The sequence below is a fragment of the Sceloporus undulatus genome, chromosome 4 (genome assembly GCF_019175285.1).
Source record: "Sceloporus undulatus isolate JIND9_A2432 ecotype Alabama chromosome 4, SceUnd_v1.1, whole genome shotgun sequence".
Classification (NCBI taxonomy): Eukaryota; Metazoa; Chordata; class Lepidosauria; order Squamata; family Phrynosomatidae; genus Sceloporus; species Sceloporus undulatus.
Genome location: NC_056525.1, coordinates 35,813,745 through 35,840,952, shown reverse-complemented (window position 1 = coordinate 35,840,952; position 27,208 = coordinate 35,813,745). Strand labels below are relative to the sequence as shown.

The following is a 27,208-nucleotide window of genomic DNA, read 5'->3' as shown; positions in this document are numbered from 1 at the left end:
GCTTGCTTGCTTTAAGAATTGACTAAAATGGAAAGTGTGTTCATATTTGGGATGGAAGCCATGTGAAACATAAGAAATTCAGTTTTAGAAATGAAACTGACAGATTTCTCATCCCTTTCAAACAGCAAACAGTCTCTTCGAACATACAGTAAATGTTACCTTTTTAAGTGTTGTAACTGCTGTTTGCTTGTAATTGCTCATCAGTTCATGCAAATTCTCTGAAAGCAAGGTTGTACTGTGGTAAGATTCAATTTATAGTTCATCAGGTCTATGGATGAAACACAACTCTGAAAGACTGTCAGCTTGGTACTCATGACAACCAATGATAAAAACAAAACTGTCTTGATATACTTGCAAGCTCTTCTCCCTCTGTCATATGCTTCCGCTCTAATGTACAACACAGTGACATACAAGGGATTTCCTATGTGCAGAGATGACTAATAATGGCAAATTGCAGAAGCCTTTTAGTGACACACACAAAGCTGAAACTATTCAACATAGTTGTGGGTTTGTTTGTTTTTATTTGCACCACATTGGAACATCTTGTTTCCAGATGGTAAAGACTCAGCACATTAATCTTGCTAGAAACACCCAATCCTCTGCTATCTACTTTTACAGCACAAACAACTGGTATCTTGCTAGAGGCATAAGAGTGGCTAAAATGAAACATAACATATAAGATCAACTTGAATCTTAAAAAATATTTTTTCTTTATCAAATGGCTCTTCCCAGAAAGTTATAGGCAGAAACCTATAGAGGAATTGAATATTCACATATAATCTTTCAAAGCCTGGATGCAGGAGTGAGAACCCAAGCAGTGTAAGAGAGCTACTAAGTCTTTATTTGGATACCTTATTAAGTTCAACATTTTTTCAATACCTCTGTTACTTTTATTTTATTATTTTAGCTCTTTACCTATTATCATACTATCCTACTTTTCAGCACATGGACTTGGGAATGATTTACACTGAAAATAAATATGATAAGCTACTTAAAGGGCTTCCCTACACAAGCACTGGGAGGGTACAGAACTGAAACCCCTAGTCTTCACAATTTTTAAAATCCTTGGTGGGAGCAGAAAAAAAGGCTGATGAACAGCCCCAAAATGGTGGTCATATTTTCTCCACTGCTTCTCATAAACCCAAATGCAAAAACTCTGGGCAGATTTAGGCTGATTTCTAGGAGTGGAACTGACACAACATTACTACTGGTTGTGTCAAGAATGACTCTGTGGTCCAGAAAAAGGATGTGGCAGAAAGTGCCTCCACTCTTCTGAAATGACCCACTCCTCCCTTACACACATTCTTTTGTATTCTCAATGAACATGGAATACATAATGACAATCCAAGATCAGTCTGACTATTATCAATCCATTTGACAGGTGGTACTGGGAAGAATTCTATGGATATTGTGGACTACAATAAAGACAAATAAATGGGTGCTAGATTGAATCAAGCCTGACCATTCCCTAGAATCAAGATGATTAAACTGGAATGTTATACTTTGGACATATCATGAGAAAATAAAACTCACTAGAAAAGACAATAATGCTTGGCAAAGTAGAAGACAGTAGGAAAAGAAGAAGACTGCAGCTAAGATAGATAGGCTCAGTCAAGAAAGCCACAGTCCTGAGGATGCAAGATATGAGCGAGGCCATTGATGATACAGTAACTTGGAGGTCTCTTATTCATAAGGATGCCATAAGTCCAGGTCAACAGCAATTGACAATACAATCATTATTTTTCTTTGCTCTAAAGAGTATAATCAAAGATAACTGGAGAAAAAAAGTAGTCAACCCATGTTACTGAGGAATTAACTATGATATTGGATCCAAATGTCAGGAAATTTTAGCTAGGGTCCCACTGGCTCCCTCTAGCTACCAGCACCTTCACATATGGTCCATCAGCATATCTACCCAACATTAGATGCAAGCCCTGGACACTTCATCTACAACCAATTCTTTTTGTCGCATAGCATCACATTAACAAGAGTCTAATAGTGCCTACAGAAACAAAGAGCGGGTCCTTCCCTTTTGCGGTGGTTTGGTTCTTGCCCTGTCTGTCCCTGTCATGTAGGTGGAGGAAAATGGGAGCTTAAACTCACATTAGTCCACCAGCACATGCTGCCATTGACTAATATGGGACCAGGTAATCTATAGGAGGTCCAATCTGAGAGTGGCTAGTCCACTGATACAGCAGCTCACTGTAAATCACATTTGCCATTGGGGGTAGAAGGGCAATACTCTTACTGCACAGACTGAAATGAACTTCATTCCCTTACCTCATAGAGTGTAATTATCCCATTTGTTTCATTTGGTGGCTTCCACTGAACATATATCTTCTCTTCAAAGGGTCCTCCTTGAATGGACTCAAGGGGGACAGATCCAGGAACTAGGAAGGACATGAGAAAACAATGTAAAGTTTGAATATCTTACCCTCTCTTCTTCTCAAAGTTCTTTCCATTACAGTAATTGCTTCTTACATGGAAGACTGGTCCAACACACACTGCAGAAATAATCCAGTTTAAGATCGCTTTAACTGCCATGGCTAAGTGCTAGAGAATCCTAAAAACTGTAATTTACTGTGGCACCAGAGCTCTCTAGCAGAGAAGGCTATATGCCTCACAGAATTACAGTGCCCAGAATTCTCTAGAATTGAGCCTGGGCAGTTAGTGATCACAAACTGGATTATTTCTACAATGTACATTGAACCTCTGATATTAGAAAACCTGGGGTTTTCTTCTAAAACATCCTTCATGTAGTTGTGTATTCCATTTTAACATGCTCTTATTTATGTGAGTTTTAAATCTCTCACATAGCGGTACTATTAATTTATTTGTGCTGAAATGATCTTTTTTCCCTCTCTAAAGCAGTGAAATTGGTAATTGAAAACAGAATCCTTGATCAGGTATAATGTTTCACTTACTGGGCTACTGACTTAAACAGAGGGATTTACCTATTTAATCAGCATACAACCTGTTAACTCCAAGGAGTGTGACTACAAACCTACTGTGACTGTGGAGGAATTGATCTATCATTTCAGCAAATAGTTGTAATGAATACTGATTTGCTTATCTTGTGGTGCTGCTAGGCCCAGTAACTTGTAGTTATAAGTCAGTAAACAGAAATTGAGACATTCAAGGGAAGGATAATTCCCTTTTGTCATGAATCAGCTAATTTCTACATACACCTTAGAGTCACAAATTATAAACTATAAATTATGAAGATGGAAGGTTTTCATTAGAAAACCAGTTTTGTTAAGGATAGCAATATCTTTCCTTATGCTCTGCAACCAACACACATATATAATGGGGACAGGTGAATCTGTCCTGCACAGTTTTGCTCAGCTTCTCACATATTAGCTGCTAAACATCTTCAATCCTCACTTCATCTCAGGTTGTAAACCTTCTTTTCTTTTCTTTTTCTGTACAAAAAATTATATATTTTTAGAGCTGAACTTTTCAAAACATGCACATTTTTGAGTATGCACTTTTTTAGCTGTAAGATTTTTGTATGTATTTTTAAAAACTGACCAAAGGGTGTTTTCTGAACACTTTTCTGAATGTGCACATTTCCAAATGGCTGCCCCAGAGTCAAGATTGCAATGTTCATTAAATTTTAGGTGGGTAAGGATGAGATAATCCCATGCTAAAATAAACATTTAGTGCATGTATTATCCACTCTATGTCTTAACCACTTACTATTTTGATTCTCCCAGAACAATATTCCCTCCCACCCAAAATCTTCTCCTTCAACTAAAGGGGATAAGATTCTTTTCTAGTCAGGTTCAGTCCCTGTAGTGTTGGTCATTGCTCATATAAATTACATTTATGGGGACATTATTTTAGTGTCTGTACTTTTATGGAAAATTTGGTCATAGGCTTGATTATTCTACGTATGTCTCCATGTGAATGTGCGCCCTGTGTAATGATTGTCTTAACTTTCATTTTCATTATTTTAAGCCAGAAAAACTGTTTCTCTTACCATCCTCTTCAGTCTGCACTACCAGTTCTTCACTCTCCATCTTGCCCTCTGGATTTGAAAGAGCCAGTCTTAGCCGAATGGTCATGAATGGTCTTAGTCCTCTCAAAGTATAATGTGATGATGTCTGAATTAGTTCCTCTGCCTCATACTTCTGCTGGTTGAATACATACTGGTAATGAACAGTCAAGTTATAGCTGTGGCAACGAGTCACGGCATAACCAAAGGGCTCCCATTGCAAGGTCAGCTGTCGGGATCGGATGTCAACAACTTCCACATTCTGGGGGCCATGCACTGGATCTGTGGAGCAAACACATTATTCTTCAGATAAGCGACAACTATATACTTTTAGCTTTAAATTATTTAGAAAGATAATAAAAAAGATTAACTATATAGAAGAAAATTGGGAGTCACCACTTAGGAGACACCAGAAATCAGGAGTCACTAGGTAAGAAATAAGAATTACTAGATAGAACAGCCTGCCTCAGTAATACATTTTGGGACAAGAAAAATCAATTATTTACCTTCTTGTTATAATTTCATACAACAGAATGTGCATTTGAATTTGAAGAGAGAAAAATGTCTTAGACGCTCTAAAGGGAATAAAGTAATTAATAGTAGAAAAAGCTATAAGCTTCCAGACACTAAGGTTTCTAGAAAAGTGTGCTTATAAAAAAAAATCTAGGAAAACAGACAGTGAAATAGACAGACAGATGGTGTTAGGTCACTTGCCTGAGTTAACTACAATTACTACAATACACTAAGGGGCATTTTCTTCAGTTCTCGATTATGACATGATTTACTCTAGATTACGAAGGGGTAAACAATTTATTTCCATACTGTAGCATTTTATCTGGCTTGCAATTGCAATTGCAAAATATAGGAGGTCTCCAGACAGAGTAACTGTTGCTAGTAGCTGCTGTTTTTGTTCCTGCAGTTTTCATAGTTTCAAAAATATGAGCTTCTCTTGTGTGAGAACATTTAATGGCCATTCCCAGCATGAGTATCAACACTTTATTCCCACCCAGAAAGTGTTTAAAAACAAAATAAAACAAAAATATCACACACCAAGATATATCACAATTAAATGAAAGAAAACACAAAATACTTGTAATAATAATAATAATAATAATTATTATTATTATTATTATTATTATTATTTGTATCCCGCCCCTCTGAGAACAATCGGGGCGGCTAACAAAGTTAAAATACAGAACATATAAAATCCCTGGTACCCTCCCCTCGTTAAAAGAGTATTACATCCAATGCAGAATTAAAAAAAAACCAAGTTAAAAACTGACCAAAAGGTCAACAACATCACATCAATAAACAGTCAAAGGGATCAGCAGTATCTTATTCCCAGACGTTTTTGAGGCCGGGTTCTCTATTCTGGGAAGGCCTGCCAGAAGAGATCCGTCTTAACAGCCTTTTTAAAGCTGTCTAAGGATGTAAGTAGATGAATCTCATCCAGCAGGCCATTCCACAGTCTGGGGGCGACGATGGAAAATGCCCTCTGGGGGCATCCTATACTTGTAATTCAACCAGGTTCCCTCAGCAGTCTTCCTCCTCCTCACTGGATTGGAGAGAGATTATATGGTCCTTTATACTAGTACAGTCAGCCCTCCGTATCAGTGGATTTTTTGTCCACGGATACAACCATCCATAGTGTGACAATATTCAATATATAAATATTCCAAAAGCAAACTTTATTGTGCCACTGTATATAAAGGACACCATTTTACTATGCCATTGTATATAACAGGACTCAACATCCATGGATTTTGGTATCCACAGGGGGTCCTGGAACCAAACCCCAGGCCATACCACTGTCCAATAAGATGTACTATATTTTTAGAGAAAGAAGACATGCCCATTCAAGTTTCCAAAACAAGACAATAAATATAAAAAAAAATCTATATAATAAAATGTTTGTTTTTTTTAAAAAAAAATAATTTAAATAGGTTGGAACAGACCAACAAGTTAAACCCACAAAATATGTTAGAGATCACCAAGTAGAAATGGTTAAAACATGTGTAGGTGTCTAGAGGAAGAAGAGAAGGAGATTAATTCTCAAAGTATCTTCTACATGTGATACTTTAAACATCAAGAGATAGAAAGAATATTTGAAAATATTCAAAAAATTGTTGAAAACTTTTTTTTCATTTTGAACAACTCTGAACTGGCAAGAATCCTCATATTTCAAGATGATTTCTGTGCAAAATTTGTATGTGATTGTTTTGTTCATAAAACAGTATTTTCTATGTAGAAAATAGTAAGTCGTGGTGTTAATTCTGACTAGAGTTAGGCCCATTGGATCACTGTGATTTATCTATGTGCTGACTCACTGCTGAACCATTTATTGACTTGGTCTACTCTAATGGAGGATAACCGAGAGGATGTCCGCCAATATTTCTAAGATAAAAATAGTCTTTTTTGCACAGAAAAGTGTTTCATGTGTAGAAAATGCTGACTGTCTCTGTACAAAATTCACACATAGTTGATATGCTTAGAAAACACCATTTCAACACAGGAAACAGCTTTTTCTGTGCAGAAAATAATTGCTAAAATTATTTCTTACTTCCTTCAAGAAGGAAATTAGTGAAGAATTATATCACACACACACACACACACACACACACACATTTATATGGAGCCCTGGTTGTGCAGTGGCTAAATAGCTGTACTGCAACCACTCACTCACATACTGCAAGATTGTGAGTTTGATTCCATCTAGGGGCTCCAGGGTTGACTCAGGCTTGCATCCTTCTGAGGTTGCTAAACTGAGTACCCAGCTTGCTGGGGGTAATTAGCTTACACATTGTAAACTGCTTAGGGAGTGCTTAAGTGCACAGATAAACGGTATAGAAGTGTACTTGCTACTGCTATTTCTATCCCTATTTATTTATCTTTTTAAAAAAATGTTGTTGATGCCCAGTGCCCTCTGAGCAGAGGGCATTTCATGAATGGTGTGTAAAGTGCACTCTGGGCAGAAAATGTCATAGATGTGGTTATGGCCTGAAACTCGAACAAAGGTGAAGGGGTGACCTGAGTTCAGTTCGGAGACATGATGACTCAACATTAGAACAGTCCTGAGTCACAGGAAGCTGATGACAGAAGGGCAGGAGGTGAAGCCAGCTTGTTTCAATTCTGCAGTCACAGCTGGCAGGTGACAGGAAACTTGGTGATGGACCACTAGTGGGATGGACTCAAATCCCAGGAGGGGAAACTGTATATATGTGTGAGAGCTGAATGCTCAGTATGGTGGTTGTATTGTACATAGGAATCTGGTGAAGCACTTTGATGATTTGTTATATATACTGAAACAAAGATTAAAACCTCTGTGTGAGTACTCAGCAGTCTCCCAGTTTTTTGTCTAGCCAGCAGCTTCTGTGTGGGAGGAATTTTTCTCTGCAACCTGCACAGAGCTTCACAGCAGAGTCCTTTCTGTGGCATTCCTGTTGCTAGCATATGTCTTCTGTATGTTGCATGATTTTACATGTCCCATCATGGTGCACACAAATCATAAAAGTACTTTCCATTGCCCTCATATGATGTAGTGTTCACACTAGTATGGCATGGAGGAGATCCCCTCCAGTGTATCCCAGCTTTCATTATGCATATATGGGAAGAGGCACATATATCCTAATGCATGAAGAGTGTTCCAATTCCTTGAAAAATGGAGGGAACTAATTACATATTTAGAGCTTATATATATAATTATTTCCCACCAACAAGGGACACTCATCATATATAGGAGTAGAATACCTCACACATTCACAACTGTATATAAAAAAATAAGATGCACAGGGTTAAAAGTACAAGTCTAAGGGCTCTTACCATACACAGCTTTTTATTATGAAGAAATACATGGTTATTTCAAAGTAGGAAAACTATCCTGTTAGGGAATTCTCATTGCTATCCAGGATGGCTTGCTCTATAAATTCTATTTTAAGACAGAGATACAAAGTAAAATGTATGCATATGGGAGAAAGCGGGGAGGGAAGAGAGAATGAGAGACATTCTGTTAGCCTTTTCCAACACACTTCAAATCCATTATCTGCTGTTTATGTCTTCTGTCAGAAAGGAAATAATGCAAGCATTACGCACCTCCTCCCAGAAGTCCATTTGTGCATATATGAATTTTATAAATACCAAAACGTCTGTGGGAGAGTGCAAACACTGTGGTATTTATCCATTATTACTGGATGCCTTTCAGAACTATCTATGGTAAATCTTAACCATTATATTCACCAACTGTTCACTATTAATGCACATATGGACATGCATAATGTAGTGAATGATTACATATCATGTTCACTCATGATTCCTCCATTTTCAAGTATAATTAAAATATATTGTTTGCTAATCCATCCTTTCACATCATGAATTTTCAGAAACAACATTTTTTAAAAATCTACCAAACAACAAAACTACATAATCCTATAATTTTTAAACTCATATATTGTGCAAGGGAAACAATTTAAAAAAATTTGTAGAACAAAACAAGCAAAACTATTTTTAAAACTTCTGCTTATGAACAAGGAATAAATATGCTGAACAGCTGGTGTGTCATTTCTGGATGTAAAACTGATGTATCCATTTTCCCCACAAAGCCTCAACATAGTCATATTTATTTTCAGCCTCTTTTTAACAAAGACAAATTTTGCTCAAACCTCTAACCATACAAAGTAAATATTTCTCACATAGATGCACAAACAGGCTTCATCTGTCATCCCATTTAAAGAAATATAGATAATCTTAAAACCAGTTTCAGTATTTTAGTTTCTGTTCTTTTACACAGTTCATGACAATCAGGGATGTCATGGCTGCAGCTATTTCAAACATAGTGATGTATCCCGAAAAGACACCTGTTACAGGTGGTGCAGTTTTTTAAGGCATAGTGACTTGCTTTAGGCAATGCTCAGAATATGCTACTTTATAAGATTTTTGTTCCAGAAAGATGTTGGTGGGGGTAACAAGAAATTGTATTTTCAGTAGCAGCTCTCCGAATTTGAAATTCACTTCTTGGAAAGATTAAGTTGAAGGGCAACCATTTTATTGTCCACTTGTCAGCCTCAAGGGTCTTTCTGTTCAGGCAACCAACTGCCTAGTAAAGACTGGGTTTCCAACCCATACACTATTCTATGGTATTTGTGTTGTTATTGTTTGATGTTGTTCAAATTGTTATTGTTACTTAAATGATTTTGAACTCAGGATGGAAAGAATGTGAAAATATTCAAAAAAATGTTTTTTTAAAAAATATATTACTTAATGTTAAGAAACACAGATGGGGAGAATCCTTGACTGACAAGAATATTTGCAGTTCTGGAATTACTCTGCACAAAATTTGCACATGGGTCTTTTGCCCAGAAAATAGCATTTTCTGGCTAGAATTGCAATAGCAACAGCAATAGCTAGTACATTTCTATACCACTTATCAGTGCACTTAAGCACTCCCTAAGTGGTTTATAAAGTGTAAGCTAATTATCCCCAACAAGCTGGGTACTTATTTTAGTGACCTCAGAAGGATGCAAGTCTGAGTCGAGCTTGGGCCCTTGGCTAGTATTGAACTCACAACCTTGAATGAGTGCCTGCAGTACAGGCATTTAAGCACTGCGCCACCAGGGTATTCTGCACAATATTATTTTTTGCCCACTATTGAAAGAGGTCACAGCAGGAAAATAACTGATAAAGTTATTTGTTGCTTCCTTCAAGGATAAAATTAGTCAAGAAATTGGCCTCCAATTTACTTCTGAGCTCAATTTATGATGCTGATGTTGACCTACAAAGCCTTAAATGACTGGAATATCTTACGAAACACCTCCTCCTATATGAGCCTGCCAGAGGTTTGAAACTTCAGAGGAAGCCCTGCTGCATGTCCCAACACCTTATGAAGTTAGGTTGGTGGGTACGCATAACAGGAGGCTTCCTCTGTAGCAGCGTCTCGACTGCGGAACTCCCTACCCAGTGAAGTTCCATCTCTTTTAATTTCTTCCAGGCAGCCAAATCAGTGCTATTCTGCATTGCATTCAGGGTCTGAATTTGCTTTTTATCTGTTATAAAACAGGATTCTAGGGTTGTTTTTAGACTGCTTTCAGGAAAGTTTAAAGATTCATTTTAATGTGTTTAAATTTTTTAATCTCTGTATTGTTTTAATTCATTTTTATTTATTCATGATCTCAGGAGACCTTGTGGGCTGAGACAAGACACAGAAATACTTTAAATAAACAATAAATAAATATTTTAACCTTAGCTTTCTCTCTGTGTATAGAATCATAGAATTGTAGAGTTGGAAGAGACCACTAGGGCCATCCAGTCCAACCCCCTGCCATGCAGGAAATCCAAATCAAAGCATCCCTGACAGATGGCCATCCAGCCTCTGTTTAAAGACCTCCAAGGAAGGAGACTCTATCACCCTCCGAGGGAGTGCATTCCACTGTCGAACAGCCCTTACTGTCAGGAAGTTCCTCCTAATGTTCAGGTGGAATCTCTTTTCCTGCAGCTTGCATCCATTGTTCCGGGTCCTGTTCTCTGGAGCAGCTGAAAACAAGCTTTCTCCCTCTTCAACATGACATCCTTTCAAATATTTAAACAGGGCTATTATATCACCTCTTAACCTTCCTTTCTCCAGGCTAAACATCCCCAGCTCCCTAAGTCGTTCCTCATAGGGCATGGTTTCCAGACCCTTCACCATTTTTGTTGCCCTCCTTTGGACACGCTCCAGTTTCTCAATGTCCTTTCTGAATTGTGGCGCCCAGAACTGGACACAATATTCCAGGTGGGGCCTGACCAAAGCAGAATACAGTGGCACTATTACTTCTCTTGATCTAGACACTATACTTTTAGTGATGAATGCCTAAAATTGCATTGGCCTTTTTAGCTGCCGCATCACACTATTCACTCATGTTCAACTTGTGGTCTACTTGGACTCCTAGATCCCTTTCACAGTAGTTTCATTCAGCCTGGTGTCACCCATCCTATATCTGTGCATTTCATTTTTTTGCCCTAAGTGCAATACCTTACATTTCTCCGTGTTGAATTTCATTTTGTTAGCTTTGGCCCAGCTTTCTAGTCTATTCAGGTCATTTTGAATCTTGATCCTGTCCTCTGGGGTATTAGCTATTCCCCCTAATTTGGTGTCATCTGCAAATTTGATAAGTATGCTCCCAATTCTGTAATCCAGGTCATTGATAAAGATGTTGAGTAGCACTGGGCCCAGGACAGAGCCCTGTGGGACCCCACTGGTCACTTCCCTCCAGGATGAAAAGGAGCCATTGTTGAGCACCCTTTGGGTTCAGCCAGTCAACCAATTACAAATCCATGTAACAGTTACCTTGTCTAGTCCACATTTTACAAGTTTGTTTGCAAGAATGTCATGGGGAACTTTGTCAAAGGCCTTACTGAAATCAAGATATACTATATCCACAGCATTCCCTTCATCTACCAAGCTGGTAATTTTATCAAAGAAAGAGATTAGATTTGTCTGGCATGACTTGTTTCTCTGAAATGCATGTTCAGTTTTTGTGATTATGGAATTGCCATCTAGATGTTCACAGACTCTTTATTTAATGATCTGATTCAGGATCTTTCCTGGTATTGATGTCAGACTAACTGGACGATAATTGTTGGGATCCTCTTTTTTCCCCTTTTTGAAGATGGGGACAACGTTTGCCCTCCTCCAGTCTGCTGGGATCTCTCCTGTTTTCCAGGAGTTTTCAAAGATTATTGCCAATGGCTCCGATATTACATTTGCCAGTTCTTTTAATACCCTTGGATGGAGTTCATCTGGTCCCGGAGACTTAAATTCATTTAGATTAACAAGGTGTTCCTCTACTATCTCTTTACTTATTCTATGCTGAAATTCCCCTATTCTGTCCTCTGCTCCATTATCCTCAGGTTGAGCACCCTTTTCCTTTTCTGAGAAGACTGAGGCAAAGAAGGTGTTGAGTAATTCTGCCTTTTCTCTGTCCCCTGTTAACATTTTGCCATCCTCTCGACGCAGTGGCCCTACCATTTCCTTCTTCTTACTTTTGCTGTGGACATATTCAAAAAAGCCCTTTTTGTTGTCTTTAACCTCTCTAGCAAGCCTGAGTTCATTCTGCGCTTTAGCTTTTCTGACTTTACCCCTACACATGCCTGCTATTTCTTTGAATTCCTTTTTCGTGATTTCCCCCTTTTTCCATTTCTTATACATGTTCCATTTCAAACTTAGCTCGGTTGAAAGTACCTTAGTCATCCATCCTGGTTTCTTGAGACACCTCCCGTTTTTCTTTCTCACTGGAACTGTTTGAAATTGTGCCTTCAGTATCTCCCTTTTGAGAAAGTCCTATCCGTCCTGAACTCCTTTATCTTTTAGTATTTCTGGCCATGGAATTGCCCTCAATACTTCTCTAAGTTTACTGAAATCCGCTCTCCTAAAGTCTAGAATGTGTGTTTTACTATGCCTGGCTTCTCCTTTCCACTGTATAACAAACTCCAGGAGAACATGGTCACTTCCACCTAATGATCCCACCACTTGCACCCCATTAACCAAGTCAACCTTGTTGGTTAGGATCAGATCTAAAATAGCGTAAAAGAGTATCATAACTTACTGGAACTTTAAAATATGTAATTGTTTTTTTTAATTATATTGTGAGCTTCCTTGAATCACAGTTTTGAAAGGAAGACAGAACATAAATCAAATAAATAATAATCTTAAAGCGCACGTGTGTGTGTGTGTATGGCTGCCAGAAGTAATATTCAATGGTTTGTATTCTAGAGGAATTAGAAAAGACCTACTGAATGAATGGAATTTAGTTAAAAGTTGAGTCAACATTCCATCATTGATGCAGTGCATCTACTCTAGAACTACAGAATCATAGAGTTGGAAGAGACCTCCTGCCATGCAGGAATACACAATCAAAGCACTCCCAACAGATGGCCATCCCACGTCTACTTGGGATAACAATGGAATCATCTCATGGCAAGATGATTCCTTAATAATTCCATTGTAGATGTTTTAGTAAGCTTGGCGCTTGCAGAAATACTCAGGATTCATTCCTTGCTGGCTCTTTTAACAATTAGTTTTCCATTGCCTTCCATTCCCATAGTTAGTTTCTGTAAGCCACAGCTGTGGCATATATAGCTGTATACAGAAATAGAAACTCTGCAGAACCCCTTGAGTGCTACCCTGAGAACGAATTAAGGATATGAAGGGAATTTGTTCCATTGGACTTCTTCCTCCTTTTGTTTTGCAGTTTGCACTTTCTCAGACTGACCATTGCCTAGAAACAATTTGTCTTCCAGAGTCTGCACACTGACTGACAGATGGGGGAATATTTGCAAGAAATGAGTTCATTGGAAAGTTGTTCCAAAATATATATACATATTTCAGATGTGCATAAAGCACTATTAAGTATCATTTGTTGGAGAGAGTAATATGTTAAAGTCATATGTACAATTTTAAAAAATATGGACATATTTGCATACATTTGAACAGTACAAAAATGGTAAGAAAAGATAAGGTGGGAAGAGGATGAATTTCATCCCATTAAACATACACACCAGAAATGGGTACACATGAACACTGCCCCTATGACGGGGTACTGGATAAATACCCAGCCACAAGAAGGGAGACAGTGGGACACAAAACAGTAATACTATCCTTGTGCAGGATGATCAAAGAGGCAGAACAACCAAAACTGTAAATGATTACAGGACTGAAACAGCAACTTTATTCAAGTGTTTGGTGCTCATAAAGCTAGACTCCAGAATCATCTAATGATGTGGGATAAGTGGTATTCAAGGGAGATAAAAGAAAATTCATTTTCATACAGGACATATTTAATCTCTGGAAATGTGACAGTTGACAAACTGGATACATTTAAAGGTAGATTTGACAAGTTTGTGGCTGTTAACACTATCAGTGGTTACTAATCAGAATGACCATACTCTATATCACCTTCAGTATCATTGTCAGCATGTCTCTTTCTATCAACTGCATTGAGGTAGAGTTAGGCGCGGTACAGACCAACCCTTTGCGGTGGTCTGGACCCGCCCCTTTTCGCTCTGGATTGGGGCCAGGGCAGCCTCACCAGCAGCCCTGCACCCCCAATCCTGAGTTTTTCTGGGCCACGCTTCTTCCTCGTGTGGAAAAGGGGTTTCCTTAGGGCTTCATGCCCCTGGACACCCCGACAGCCAGAGCCATGGGTTAATGGGGCCTCCTGGCCCCCTTTCTCCTTGGCATTGTTCCCACAGCTATTTGATTGTCACGGGAACAATATGCGTGGCGAAAATGAGCTCCGTTTCAGAGCTCCTTTCCATGCCGCAGCCAGGCTGTTGTAAGTGGCCTGGGGCCATGCAGAGACATCACCCACACACTGTCCCATGTGGATGGCACCACGTAATAATGGCGTTGTCCACACAAACTAGGGTTAGGGAGCATGAGGTTGCCGCGTGCTCCCTAGCCCTAGAATTGGTGCTGGTACGCTGCTTAATGGCACTCTGTACCATGCCTATGAAAGGTATTGTTGACTGCTTAGAGGCTTCTAAAGACATTTGATTAGCCACTGTGTGAATAGAATGATGAACTAGACAGGTCTATTTCTGATCCCACATTGTTCTTCTGTATTTAAGAGACAGGCAGTGGCTGGATTTTTAAAACTGGACACTTCACCTCCAGTTTCTTGCTACTGTAGGCTACCTACACTGTCCTGTTCCACACTGTGAATGCAGCTGCATTTTGACATTCTCTTTTCTCTCTCTGAGCAACAAGCTGGTTGATAAAGATGTTCCATTTTTGTAAAACACGTCAGCCATGGAACTAGATTTCATACTTCAATCTGTAACTATGTAAGACAATATATTTTAAAAACAAACAAACAAACAAACAAACAAACAAAAACACAGGGCAGAGGATTCCTTCCCCTTCCTTCCAGGAGAGGTAATCAGCTTGTGGGGTTGAGTCAGGTCAGGAAAAGGGCAGACCTGGGATTCTGGAGGGAAGAAGTTACACATGGACCCAAGGCTGCACCTTGTCTGCCACCGTACTAGAGGTAGGATTGAACTGGCAACTAACTGGTACATTTTCCTTCTTCTAAAACAGATTTGCAATAGGATAAATATTTTGGGTCCTGGACTAGGAATGGCAGGTACGTCTTAGACCTAACATTTTAGGCATACATGTTAAATCATCTGTCATTGTTGAAATACTTTTGTGCATTATCTCAATCCTATAAAGGCTTATGGGATTAAGAATCTTGTTTTATTTGAAATAAGGCTCAATATTTCTTCAAAGTTGCAGTCTGAGCATCTGCCCACATGTAACTAAACAATATCAAATCTGCATGCTTCAGTTAAGCTAGTGCAGCTTTCTCATGCAGAGTTGGATAGGTTTTCCAACCCCATGATCCCTGTAATACTGTAGGAAGCACAACCGAATAAGCATGTAAAGCAATTAATCAGAGAGAGGTTCTTAGCATGAAATTTCTGAAAATAAAAAAAAAAGATGAGAACAAATCTCAATCTTGCTTTTCCTTTCATTGACATCAGAAATTGCTACCTAACCCATCATTTTATTTATCACAGATGCTTAATCAACAGGGGTTTAAATAATGTGAACAATAAATACTTTGACAGCTGAATAACAGGAAATGAAATGTACACTTTTCTATAAAATATTTTTTTCAGGGATAAAGAAAGGGACAGAACACTTCACAGAGAAGCAAAGTCAGCAACCTAAGGTCTCATATATTTCAAATACATATTTCAACAGGTATTCCAAGTGGTCCAGAGTTTAAATTTTAAATACTGTACTACTGTTTTCCAAAACAGTAATCCGCCACCATTGCCTCTCCAGTCACCTATACTAAGGCTTCTTTCATACTACACAATTATAACACTATGATATCATTTTAACTGTTATGACTCCATCCTCTGGAACACTGGGTTCATGATAAAATAGCTTCACATGATAAAATATCATGATCCAAATAACTTCATGCAGTATTTGCTACTCTGGTGCCTCACCAAACTACAAATCCCATGATTCAATAGGGTTCAGCTGTGGCATATTACAACTTGTGTACAAATTATTTTGTTTGCCAAGTTTGGTCCAAAACACACTGCAGAAATAGTCAAGTTTTAGACCACTTTAGGTGCTAGGGAATCCTGGGAATTTTAGTTTATTGTGGCACCAGAGCTCTCTGACAGAGTCCAAATGTCTCACAATACTACAGTTCCCAGAATTCCATAGCATTGAACCAAGGTAGTTAAAGCAGTCTCAAACTGGATTATTTCTGCAGTGTGTTTTGGACCTTTGAGTCCTGGGAAACATACTTACAGAGTATTATTTCCAGAGTGTAACATTCCCTGGCACCCAGAGAAGTGAAGACAAGCAACCACCCAAAGGGAAGGAATTTTACCATACATCAAAGGAATCACAGACAGAATAGGCAAAGTGGTGAGGAAGCACAACCTTCAAATGGTTTACTAACCAACTAAGAAAATCCAGCAAATGCTTCGCTCAGCCAAGGACCAGAGAGACCCTCTCACAGCCGCAGAGTTTATTGCATACCATGCAGCTGCGGAAAAGTCTACATAGGGACCACCAAACGCAGTGTGCAAACAAGATTCAACGAACTATGATTCTTGTTTGCCCTATGAGGAACGCCTTAGGGAGCTGGGTATGTTTAGCCTGGAGAAGAGAAGGTTAAGAGGTGACATGATAGCCCTGTTTAAATATTTGAAGGGATGTCATATTGAGGAGGGAGCAAGCTTGTTTTCTGCTGCTCCAGAGACTAGGACCCGGAGCAATGGATGCAAGCTGCAGGAAAAGAGATTCAACTTCAACATTAGGAGGAACTTCCTGACAGTAAGGGCTGTTTGACAGTGGAACACACTTCCTCAGAGTGTAGTGGAGTCTCCCTCCTTGGAGGTCTTCAAACGGAGGCTGGATGATTATCTGTCGGGGATGCTTTGATTTGGATTTCCTGCATGGCAGGGGGTTGGACTGGATGGCCCTTGCAGTCTCTTCCAACTCTATGATTCTGTGATTCTATGATTCTATGAACACAAGAGACATTGCAGACTGTTTGAAAACACTGAAGGTCTGGACCATGCCAACCACTATCATGTCAGGATGCACAAGGAAGCCATTGAAATCCACAAACACTTGGACAATTTCAACAGAAAAGAGGAAACCCTTAAAGTGAACAAAATTTGGCTACCAGTCCTGAGCAAAATAAGGACTCAGCAAATGCTAATGGGAAACCATTTAGAGTCAGGGGCTTTCCCAGCAGATAATGATCACCAATTAGCAGACATTAATCCTCCTTTGCATTAGCCTCCCAGTCTGAGGCCAGCCATCAACACAGAACAATACACATGCAAATCACTCCTGCATTCCCAGGCTCACACAGTATATATACACCCAATTTTTTCAGGCAAACCATTCTCTGAAGATGCCAGTCACAGATGCTGGCGAAACGTCAGAAATAAACTCTGCTAGAACATGGCCACATAGCCTGAAAAACCCACAAAAAATAGATGCCGGCCATGAAAGCCTTCGACTTTACATAGCATAACTTGATTTCAGTAAGGACTTTGACAAGGTCCCCTCATGATATTCTTGCAAACAAGATATTCTTGCTGTTCTGTAAATGTTCCCATGCAGTTCAATACACAGCAAGGCCTGCAATCTCCACTATGCTACCAGAACATTATAGACAACATGGTTTGCAGTGGTGTGGTGGTAATATGCTTTCCATAAAACATACCAAAACACACACACACACACACACACACGTGCATATAAACTAGCATTTCCACATTATGATGCAAACTCGGTGTGATCAGTCTGCAAATGGAGCCACAAAATGGCTGCTTATGATTTAGCCCTGCTATATTAGAGGCCAAAGTACACTTAGTTTGCTAGAATTAAAATACACTTTGTTCAAATATGATGCAGCATATAGTGTTTCATTTTTAACATGTTCATGCATTATGCCACATGTTGCTGCTTCACTGTTTAGCATTTGGACATCAAACAGGATAAAAATGCTGCCAGGCTAATGCTACAATGTCCAGGTGCTGGAAATCTGATTTAAATGTAATATCAAGCATTTGGACCCCTACACTGCTACACTGTGGTTGTATCTGTGTGCACACACATTATTACTCCAGAAATCACACTGGACATGCTAAAGACATAGCTACTAAATCCAAAGCATGATGCTAAAAATACTGCTTTATGCCTCCCCTCCTGATTTTAGATCTCTCTTTCCCTACATTAGATCTGGTAGGATATGCCCCATGTTCTTACATTAAGGCATTCTGAGTTTTCTTTCCCCTGTTCCGTATCTTGGGAGGGGTTAAAAACTGGGATGTTAGGAGTATTTATTTCATCTTTTATCAGTATTGTACATTGGTTCAGGAGAACCAAAGTGAAGAACAGTTTTCTTTAAAAGCTGTTCCATATGTCATGCTAATTTCTTTTTATCTCTTCTGAAGTTATATAACTTATTGATGGGGAACAGAATTCTTTCAGTGCTCATTTGTGCCACTAAAATTTGTGCTGTATGCGCTATCAAGAGGGTGATAAAAGATGGGCTTTGGGGGACCTCAGAGCAATATGGACATCATCTACTCAGTGCTGTTTCATTAGTGGCAGGAGCAATTTCTTGCAATTAGGCTCCTGCAGTAGGTAGTTAACCTAAAGGGCAATGGTTGATTGTCTCCATTTAGCTTTGTTACTCAGCTCAAGCCTCTCATTCAGAGCACAGTGCTTTGATAAGAGCTCTGCCTCCCCTCCGCCTCTGCTTGCCTGGCAGTGGGAGACAAAGCAGATAGCTGTTATTAACAAGAGCCTACATCAAAATTCTCAATCCCACAGCTTGCTGTAAGGCAGCAATTGCTTGAAAAGTAAAAAAAAAATCATCTTCACCAGTCAAAATGGAATGATAAAAAAAAAGGGAATGACAGGAGAGGAGACACTTTTAACTACAGCCAATTGACACAATGAATGGCTTTTTGTCCAGAGGATGTGTAGTTCTTGAGGTAAGGATAAATCAGAATCTTCAAAGAAAACATATCATCACCATCACCATCATCAAGTTTTGTCTTTAAGAACAGACTATGAAGAAGATTGAATTAAGGCAAACATATGAGCCTCCCTATTCACTCTTGACAATCAACTCATCTGTCAGATAGATCTTTTGCAGTGGTCACAGGTAGTCAGACTTGGTCCTTTGTTCCCCTAACTGTTGGAGTTCTTCAGGGCTCTGTTTTGGGTTCCCTACTGTTCTCTCTTTACACATTGTCCCTAGGAAAACTTATCAGCTCTTTTGGTTTTCCCTATCATCTGTACACCAATGACACTCAGCTGTATCTTTCCACCCCTGACCTTTCTCCAAGTCTTGAACTTCAAGTTTCATCTTGACTTACAGCTGTCTCTCAGTGGATGCACCATCGGCATTTGAACTCGACATGTCCAAGACAAAGCTTCTTGTCTTTCCACCTAAGTCCTCGCTTCAATACTCTTCTGTTTCTGTCGAAAACACCTCTATTTGACCGGTCCATGAAGCCCGCAGTCTTGGTTTCAGTTCTGATTCCTCTCTGTCTTTTATGTGCCACATCCGACCACAGCCAAAGCCTGTAGATTCTTTCTTTACAAAATTGCCAAAATCTGTCCATTTCTCTCAACCCCCACTGCCAGATTACTGCAACCTCCTTCTGGCAGGGCTTCCTCTCTCTCATCTTTGTCCTTTAATTTCCGTTCAGCATTCAACGGCACGCATCATTACATCCGCTCGCCACTTTGACCATGTTTCTCCTTTCTTATCATCCCTTCACTGGCTCCCCTTTCGCTTCCGTATTCAGTATAAACTTCTGTTGTTGACCTTTAAAGCCCTGCATGGGCTGTTCCCTCTTTGTTTATCTAAACTTCTCCATACATTCCCACTCATACCCTCCATTCTAGTAGTCAAGGTCTGCTGTCCCAGCCTAGGATTTCCACTGCTCCATCCTGGATTCGTACCTACTCACTTGCTGCCCCTCACTCTTGGAACCTTCTTCCACCATGGTCATCACTTCTTTGACCACTTTTAAATCTGAGTTGAAGACTATCTTGTTCAGGGAAGCATTCCCAGGCACTGTGTGATTATCTATCTGATTTTTGATTGGATAGTTGATGTTGATGTTTTTAATTGTTGTCTGCTCATTTTAACCAATTTTATTTTATATTATTACCTACTGTTTTATATGTATTTTGTAGATTGTACATCATTGGCAGATTTTATTTTTATTGATTTGATTGTTTGTATGTACAGCGCTGTGTACATTTGCAGTGCTATAGAAATAAACAACAACAACAACAACAACAATAATAACTTCACAACTTGTCTATGCAAGTAAAAAGGCTGAGAACTCTGTTGCCACTGCTTCACTTATCAGTCTTCAGTCCTCTGAGGTTTTATGAAGTGACTCAATGGGTCAAGGTATTATAAGACCATCTAGCCAGATGTAATGGAAATGCACTCTCCTTAAACTCAGAAACATTCATTTACATATACATGTTTTCATACAGACTATTTTTTTTGTCCACACATATATTTTCTATGAGAACCACCATGCTATAAGGCTTTGAATGTTGGACTAGGTCACTGGGAGGGTTCAAATCCCTCCTCAGCTATGGAAATCTACTGGAGGACATTAAGGAAGTCACACTCTCTCAGTTTAAGAGAAAGGCAATGGCAACACACTTCTTAATTAATCTTGCCAAGAAAATACCATAAGTCTTTTTTTTAAAAAAATAACTTTAAAAAATAATTAAATTCACAGATATAGGTTTTATACGATACATAGTTCCATACATATATTTTCTACCTTTTTTTCGCAACTTGACTAAATATGTTTTATATCCCACCTCATTGATCCCCTTCCCCAGAGACATTTTCACCCTTATATTCCATCCAGAATCCCAATTCCTCCTGTGGAGGTAATTTTCCATCTTCTTTTCTCAATACTTTCTTAATTATTTCCAAATTCCATCAAAGGCACTTTTCTCCCATAGTCCCCTTTTCATTTCCAGTCTACATTTCAATTTATCTTTAATCATTAGTTTCTGCACCTCTTTATACCACTCCTCTAATTGTACAATTATTTTTGTTTCCAACATCTTGCTATAATTAATCTCGCTGCTGTAAGCAGGTTTGTTATCAGATCTTTTTCTTCTTCTTTCCATTTTTCTGAATTATATAATAACAATACTATATTCAGACTTCCATCTATTTTTATATTTATAATACTATTTCTATAATCACTTCCCCAAAATTTGTGTACATATTTACATTGCCACCATATATGCATATATGTCTCTATTTTTTGGCAACCTCTCCAGCAATTTTCCAAATTATTCTTATCAATATTATGTAATCTCACCTGTCTCAAATACCATTTCCATATCAATTTATAGTCATTTTCTTCAATCTTTCAATAGATTCTTTAAATCTCTTTGTTCCCAAATTCTATCCCATTCTTTATCACATATTTTACAAAATACTGTTAAGTCTTAAGGATTTAAAGACATCTATGCAATGTCTTCTGTGTGTACTGTATATATTGGCACATTCACAAACATACATACATATTCACAGATGAAATTTGCAAACTGCATTCAAGGCAATTCAAACACACACATATAATACATACATATTTTTTAAAAGTGCTTTGACATGTGCATAAAACACATTTGACCTCTAAGAGTTAACATGTTTTGGACATGATCTAAGCCATTTTAAGGGAAGGTACGCCTTTGATGGTCTTCATGATTATAGACTAAGATAATTGGGGCTTGGCTGATTAGCCAAGCCAGGGATATGTGATAGGGGGCAAAGCACTATGGCTTTTTATGCTAGTTGTCCCCTATACAGTCCAACATGAGCCACCTCTCTTGACCAATATACAGTGTGAGCTTATCTGGTCACTTCGGGGCTAAGCAGGAATTTTTATCCCCATTACATGTTTGTTTGGGTTTTTTTTGCATATCCCATACTGTTCATATTGAGACTTGGAAAATTGGCTTGGTGAGTCATTAAATAGGATTGTCACCAGGGGACAGCAATGGGGAAAATATGATTAGTTCAGTGTTCACCATTGGCACCCCATTTGGGCGAAAAGTTGGCCTCTGGGACAGCCTTTACAGGTCAAGGGACCTGGAGGTTGGAAAGGAGCCTGCTTTTGTGGCTGACATGGGGGGGGGGAGTTGCTCTCTCTTATAAACTCATAGGATTTGGGGGAGAGAGTGCCTTATGTTTGCCTGGACCAAAGATTCAATCCAGTATCTTGGATTTACCTCAGGGCCTGGTGTTTTGTGCAAGGTTAGGCTGGAGGGATTTTGGTCATGTGGGGACACCTGCTTCTCCAGTGGAGCCACACCAGGATGCTCCCCCTTCTTGTAGTTTCCCAAAAAGTCAAGTTTATTAGTATTTGCATAGGTCAAATAAATGGCCCTTTATTTTGCCATGGATATGTGTCTGGACTTGTTATTTCATGGCTCATCATCAAATAGAAGTGACATGCCTGAGTTGTCCATCTCCAGTGTACAGCCTACACATTAAAATGCAAAGATGCCCTCCTGTTACAAGAACTGAAGCTGACTAGATTTTTTTTACACTTTTGGTTACTGATTCTAAACTGATTTAAAAATAAAAGACAAATATATATTCACTTCTCTTTGCTTGTTCTCAGCTTGTTCCTGGGGAAAATAACTCATTACCATGTTGTCATAAGCAAACTGTATAATATATTCCATCAAATTCTGAACACTCAGTAATGAAAGAAAAGCTGAACTAAATTCTAAGATTCTCAGACTGCTGGCGAAATTGAACAGAAAAGAAGTAAAGACTATGACTGTCTTCCTTTTATTTTTTCAAAGAGAGACTATAAACTGTTTTAAAATGGTTTGTGTTGAAAAGAAATAAGCCTTGGGAAAAAAGTTAAAGGGAAGAAAAGCATTTTCCAAATTACATGGGCACACTGAAGTACAGTCTTGTGGTAAGAAAAAATAGAGCAATCAGTGCTATTTTAAAAAGTCTACTGTTCACATCACTTGTATTAACTTTAGTCCTTCCCTTTGATCCCAAACTGTGAAAAAGATTTATTTATTTAGGTGAGTTGAAGAATGCATGAGACCACCTGAAAGTGGAAACAGACATGGTCCAGTATCACCAAACTAAGCTACTATATGTTTTACTGTGGACAAAGTACAGTTGTTCCCACTGTCATATAACTTGCTGTTCCTTAGAAGTCTTAGGGGTGAAACAGATTGCCCTGAAGGGGTGGCTTGAATCCGCCCCTGAGAGAGCCGGCTGGGGGCCATGGCAACTGCATGCTGCAGTCCCAATCTGGCTTTTTGCCAAGCAAAAAAGAAGCGGCAAAATGCTGGTCCTTTTTGAGCAGGAAAAAGCCAGCTTTCCCCTCTCCACCACAGCTTTATGGTGCTCCTGCAGTGTGCAGCATGTAAATGCCATGCTGCCAGAGCACCATGAAACCAACCCATATGTGGGCAGCCTGGTGGCTTCAGGGTGGTGTCGGGGTGTGCATCGTGTGTATGCCAAGCCCCCAAGCTGCTGGAAAGCCAGTATTTCAAGCCGGTCTGTTTTGGCTTTCAGTAAGACTGAAGGCAAACCAATTTGCCACCTTTCCTCCCCAGGGCACCATGTATATTTGTATTACTGCAGTGGCAATGCTTCATGTATGCTGTAATTAAATGATCAGTTGTAATCATAATGGTTAAAACTGTAAAATCTATGTGCATGTGTTTAACTAGGACAAAGATGTAATGGAAATTAAATTTAGGTGATTTGCTTGCTCAGCCAAAGTGGCAACAAAATAATCAGGTTTGCTATAGTTCGCAATATGAATTAAATGAGAAATATAATAATAAGTACAAACATAGTACTTCTAAAATTAACAAATTAATAAGGAAAGCAAATAGAGGTTTTATATAAGCTTTTCATCAGGATAAATTGTTGGAAAATTGAAAGAGAGATTCAGGCTGCATCCACACTACAGAAATAATCCAGTTTGACATCACTTTTACTGCCATAGATCAATAATACGGAATTATAGCAATTGTAATTTGTTGTAGCACTAGAGCTCTCTGACAGAGAAGGCTAAATGTCTCACAAAACTACAGCTTCCAGAATTCTATAGATTGAGCCAAGGCAGTTAAAATAAAACTGGATTATTTCTGCAGTGTAGATGCAGCCTCAGAGAGATGGGACTCAGATGACAACCAATTGTCACTCAAAGCCCTATCACAGTTCTTTCACCTATCTACTATTAACTAAACGCAGCAAAAGAAAGTAGATATTCAGGAAATAATTAATTACATAATTTCAATGATCTCACACAGTTCTTCAACATAAATATTGTTGCTGCAGAGTGCAATCACCCAGACTAGATGTTACAGCTGCCAGTTACCAAAAATTAGCTGCCACCTTCATTTCTGCATTATACCATCTCAGCATTTTCCTTATACTGTCATGTTGGAGACACTCTGTCTATCTTCCCTTCTTTTTTATGACATGTGAAGCTCAGAAATATTTTGGGAAATACTGGTATGTGAGCTTTGAGTTAATAGAGACAGAATTCAATCAGGTAGGAAATGTCCTTTTTGATCCAAAGAGCTTTAAAGCTTTTAATTATTTCCCCCACTTTCCAGATATATATATATATATATATATCTGCCTCAATATCTTCCTTCCATTCTTTAGAGGGGATTTTACATAGCCATGAGGTCTGCAATGCTGCCTTTTAAAAAATTCACAATTGTCAGATTTTAGGCTATATATATAAAAAAAGGAAAAACAGCTTGGGAACTAAACTAACAATAAGTCTTGTAGCATCTTAAAAACTAACACGTTTTATTTGGCATAGGCTTTTATGGACTTCAGCCCACTTCAACAGATGGATAGAGTATTACCCCACCCAAGCATGTGTATACTAGTTTGTCAAGTGAGACATGACTCCATTTAGCTGATGGAAATGGGCTGCATGTCAGATAAAGCATATTTGTCATTAAGTGACATAAGACTTTGTGTGAGAGAGTTTCATGACAACAGACTAACAAATCCTCCTTAGAAATTAGCCTATTAAGTCAGCCTGACTAGCAAGATTTTTTTTTCATTCACTGTGTATGTATAATCTCTCTCTCTCTCTCTCTCTTTGTACAATTACAGAAACCACTGAAGTCCCTCTGGCAAGCAGTAGCTTCTTCAGACCTCTGGTTGTTGCATGACAGAATTAAGACAACAGAGATGAATGCAAAAGATGCATTCTACACTTTCAATGAGAATGTCATTAAAAAGAATGTTCTTAGAATCATAGAGTTGGAAGAGACTGCAAAGAGCCATCCAGTCCAATCCCCTGCCATACAGGAAATCTAAATCAAAGCATCCCTGACAGATGGCCAACCAATCTCTGTTTAGTTTAAAGACCTCTAAGGAAGTAGACTCCACTAAACTCTGAGGGAGTTTATTCCACAGTCGAACAGCCCTTACTGTCAGGAAGTTCCTCCTAATGTTGAGGTGATATCTCTTTTCCTGTAGCTTGCATACATTGCTCCGGGTCTTAGTCTCTGGAGCAGCAGAAAACAAGTTAGCTCCCTCCTCCATATGACATCCCTTCAAGTATTTAAACAGGGCTATCATATCACCCATTAACCTTCTCTTGTCCAAACTAAACATCCCCAGCTCCCTAAGCTGTTCCTCATAAGGCATGGTTTCCAAACCCTTCACCATTTTAGTCGCCCTCCTTTGGACACGCTCCAGTTTCTCAACATCCTTTTTAAATTGTGGTGCCCAGAACTGGACACAATATTCCAGGTGGGGCCTGACCAAAGCAGAATAGAGTGGCACTATTACTTCCCTTGATCTAGACACTATACTTCCATTGATGCAGCCTAAAATCGCATTGGCCTTGTTAGCTGCTGCATTGCACTGTTGACTCATGTTCAACTTATGGTCTACTTGGACTCCCTAATCTCGTTGAGCCAGGTGTACCCCATCTTCCATCTGTTCATTTCATTTTCCCACCCTAAATGCAGTACCTTAAATTTTTCCGTATTGAATGTCAGAACTATTTCTTTCATGAATCTTGAGATTGAGAACTACCTTGCCCTTGATAGTATCTTCAGGAATATAGGATGGAAGATACTCACAATGTGATGGTAGAAATCAACACAGTAAGTAGTTGTATTTAGTGAAGTGAACATCACATCACTGAAAAGTCATTCCAGCTATTGTCACATCAGTAAACTTCAGTTTCATGATAAATTCTACACTAGAATAAGAATCAGGAATAAGAGGCGGATTACACACCGCCATTTAGTACGTAATTAATACGTACTAGGGTTAGGAAGGGGCGGTGCTTCCGCACCCCCCTAACCCTAGTACGTATTCTGTACTTACAATATGGTGGTGACCGTTCCACACGGCGGCTGCCATATTTACGTATCGGACGCTGTGCGTCCGCACGTGTCGTGGCATCTATGACGTCGCGAGTCCGCCCCTGGCGCCTCGCGACGTCATAGAGGCGACGCTTAAAGAAGCTCCATTTTAGAGCTTCTTTTTCAGTCTGTGCGGGAGCCGTGCGGTGTGGCTGCTGCGGCTCCCGCACGGAGCAAACGGCGGCGGCGGCAGACCGCTGCAAAGCGACAGCCTGTAACCCACCAGAAGTATGTTTTGACACTTTAAAAATCAATTTGTCTGCTTCTGGTCTCTATCATTTCTCCCCATTTATGCAGACATAAATCTTTTCTGCCAATTTTTCTGTTAGTCTGCATTTCTATTTTTTGTCCAGAAAATTCAATAAAATCACAGTGGGTTTCCATATACACTTTTACCTAGAAAAACACGATGCCAGTTCATTCCTTCCATAACTGTGGCCAGCTCCTTCACCTGGACACATGCCTTCTTATGGACAGCTGGCTCAACAAAGACATAATAATAATAATAATAATAATAATAATAATAATAATAGGTTTTATTTATATACCGCCCAATCACTGGGAATCCGAGCGGTTTACAATAGAGGGGATAACAGACAGTTCCCTGCCCACAGGCTTACAATCTAAAAGGCACGACACAAAAGGAGAAGGGAATGGTGAGGGGGGGGGAGGGAATCAGGTCCAGCATTCTTCTCTCCCTCTGAGGCCTGGACCAAGGCAGATGGACTGGAAGGAGGGCTCTT

General features: G+C 39.2%; 1 protein-coding gene across 1 annotated transcript in view; it reads right to left on the bottom strand.

The window, feature by feature from the left end:
- PTPRT (protein tyrosine phosphatase receptor type T) overlaps positions 1 to 27,208 on the bottom strand; it is a 771,767-nt gene that overhangs the window by 243,579 nt on the left and 500,980 nt on the right. The window contains exons 8-9 of the mRNA XM_042464568.1: positions 3,983 to 4,279; positions 2,281 to 2,390 (exon numbers count right to left, since the gene is read on the bottom strand). Coding sequence (XP_042320502.1) covers positions 2,281 to 2,390; positions 3,983 to 4,279 — 407 coding nt within the window. The remainder of the gene's footprint in view (positions 1 to 2,280; positions 2,391 to 3,982; positions 4,280 to 27,208) is intronic.